We start from the raw sequence: 2,790 nt of genomic DNA, 5'->3' as shown, positions 1-2,790 counted from the left end.
TTTCTCCGGATGATCCAGGCTTTCCTTGAGGGCCGGGCTTACCGACCATCCCATTTTCACCTGGAGTGCCCGCTCGTCCAGGTGAACCTTTTTGACCCTATGTGCGTTCGCGCGCGCGCGTGTGTGTACGTGTGTGTGTGTGTGTGTGTGCGCGCGCGTGCGCGCGCGTGCGTATATATTACTTGTATAGCTGCTATTGCTGTGCCACTACTACTAATGCAACTGTAAATTAATTATTTTTATTTATACGATGATGATGATGATGATAATAATAATAATAATATAATATCAATAATAACAACAATAATATAATTACTTGCGGTCCACGTTTTCCGTTAAATCCAATTGGCCCCTAAAAAATAAATTCGCCATTCAGCAACATTCCCCATTCTGTAACATACACCATTCAGTAACGTTCATTTGATAACATTTCATACAATAAGATAGAATGATAATACTTTTATTGAGAGTTTAATTGAATAATTGTTAATTTAATAAATAAAATTTTAATTAAATAAATTATAGTATACATGATGTACACACAAAAGAACATGAAAGCCATCAAAGGAAGGGGTAAGCGGGTAAGACCATTTTCCCCTTACACACGGCCTAGCAAACGCATATTTACGCGATAATATTTGAAAAATATATATTAACCATAGTAATAATAACAATCGTGACAACAACAACAACAACAATAATAATAATAAACATCTTCAAAAAACAGAGCTGTTTAAAATAGCTCAGTTTTAGGAACCGCACATACTGAAAGTTTCTAGGCAGCGAATAGAAGCATGCCTTGGGCTTACTTGTTGCAACCCGTACTTGACTAAAGAAGACCAGTTGAAATATATTATCATTAAAAATAAGTAATAATATAAAAAATATAATATAAAAGTAATAAAAATAAAGTAATAGTAATAATAATATTATTATTATTAATATTTTGGCGAAATGTTAAAAAGCTGACATTAGATGAATGACTTTTGTCTATGAGATTTGACGAGAGGCGCTTCATTAAACCCATCTTTAGTGCTAAAATTATTATCATTATTGCTGTCATCATCGTCATTATTATTTATTTATCTACCATCCCTTCATCCCTCCATCTATTCATCCATCCATCCATCCACCCATCCATTTATTCATCCATCCATCCATCAATCCTTCGTTTGATGAGCATTTATTGAAAGCTTTATATTCGTGTGAGTTTATTCTCGGTAATGCACTTTATGAGCATGAAGGCCTTCTTCATTTATGAATGAATGAATTATTTAATAAACAATCGGATGGATGGGTTAATGAATGAATGAACAAACGAACGGATGAATGGATACAAATGAACAAACAATAAATGAGCAAACGAACGAAAGAACGAATGAAGGAATGAAGGAAGAAAGGAATGATTGAAAATAAAAGAAACAAATGAAATGAAAGATTGAATAGAAATGCGTTAATTAGGGATGAATAATATGTGAATAAGCTTGGAGGATGGATGGAACGGCGAAGTGATGAAAGGAAGGTTCAATGAATGAATGATGAGCTAAAAAGAAAGAATGCCAAAGAAAACTTATTATTATTATTTTTTATTATTATTTTTCGTAATTTTTCAAAATTTTAACAGATAAATTATTAAATTTGCTTAAATTAATATTTTTGTGTAAGTATTTTTCAACTAAATAAATTTACAATTCAATTAATTCTATTTTGTCAAAAGAATCACACAAATTTATTAGATAATAAACAATAAAAACCATACAATATCGATTGATATAAGGCAGGGGTGGGCAAACTACAGGGCCCGCGAAGCTTTTTTATCCGGTCGGCCCTTCAAGGGTAAAATAGTTCTCAATGCGGCCCTCACAGCTAAGAGTTTGCCCACCCCTGATATAAGATATAAAATTTGAAATGTTTCATTAACAATTTTTTTTATTTAAAATTAAACTCTAATTAAGTTACAGTAAAATGATTTTTAAGTTGAAACAAAATTGGATAAGAAGCAATCGGTTGATAAGCAATAGAGTTAAGTAGTAACAGACTCGTTAATATAAAAACAACAACACAAACAACATCAACACAAACAACATCAACATAAACAACAACAACAGCAAAAACATCAACACAAACAACAACACAACATAAGCAACATCAACATAAACAACAATAACAACAACGAAAACATTAACATAAATAACAACGACAAATAACAACAGTATCAAAATGCATAAGGTTAATGATAAAAAAGTTTACATAAATAAATAAATAAAATAATATAAATACAAATTAATAGAATAAAACAGCAAAAAAAATAAAATTTTAACCAAAAAAAAAATAAAATGATAATTATATGAAGAAATAATTATATGCACAAACATATCTATAAACTTTTGCATCCAACCAATCTTATCTGTTTTTTCCATCAAGAGGTGTTTATCTCTCATAACGAGGAATTTTTTGCTTGCTCTCCTTCTCTCTCTCTCTTTCTACTACCTCTCTCTCTCTCTCTATCTCTCTGGTTTTTCTCTATCTATTTTTCCTCCACCTCTTTTCTTTCTATTTTATTTCAAACTTCTTTTCATCTTTTTGCGATTTTATTTTTATATTTCAAAGATTAGCCGATGAAATTTAACTTTCCATATTATCGCTACGTATCAATCATTTCGCCTCACTCCTTTGCCTATCCTGTTAAAGATATTCATTCACACAAACAAACAAACGAACGAACGCACACAAATGGATACACTTACACACACAAACACCCACACACACACACACACACACACACACACA

The 2,790-nt window shown here is 31.2% G+C and overlaps 1 protein-coding gene across 1 annotated transcript in view; it reads right to left on the bottom strand.

Annotated features, from left to right (window-relative positions):
- HELRODRAFT_170403 (hypothetical protein) overlaps nucleotides 1-54 on the bottom strand; it is a gene marked incomplete at both ends in the record, with an annotated part of 5,377 nt that extends 5,323 nt beyond the window's left edge. The window contains one exon of the mRNA XM_009016234.1: nucleotides 43-54. Within this exon, the coding sequence (XP_009014482.1) occupies nucleotides 43-54 (12 nt within the window). The remainder of the gene's footprint in view (nucleotides 1-42) is intronic.
- Between the last annotated feature and the right edge of the window lie 2,736 nt (nucleotides 55-2,790).

This window comes from Helobdella robusta (assembly GCF_000326865.2).
Source record: "Helobdella robusta unplaced genomic scaffold HELROscaffold_18, whole genome shotgun sequence".
In the NCBI taxonomy this organism is placed as follows: Eukaryota; Metazoa; Annelida; class Clitellata; order Rhynchobdellida; family Glossiphoniidae; genus Helobdella; species Helobdella robusta.
The sequence above is the reverse complement of the archived record's forward strand: the minus strand, read 5'-3'. Positions and strand labels throughout refer to the sequence as shown.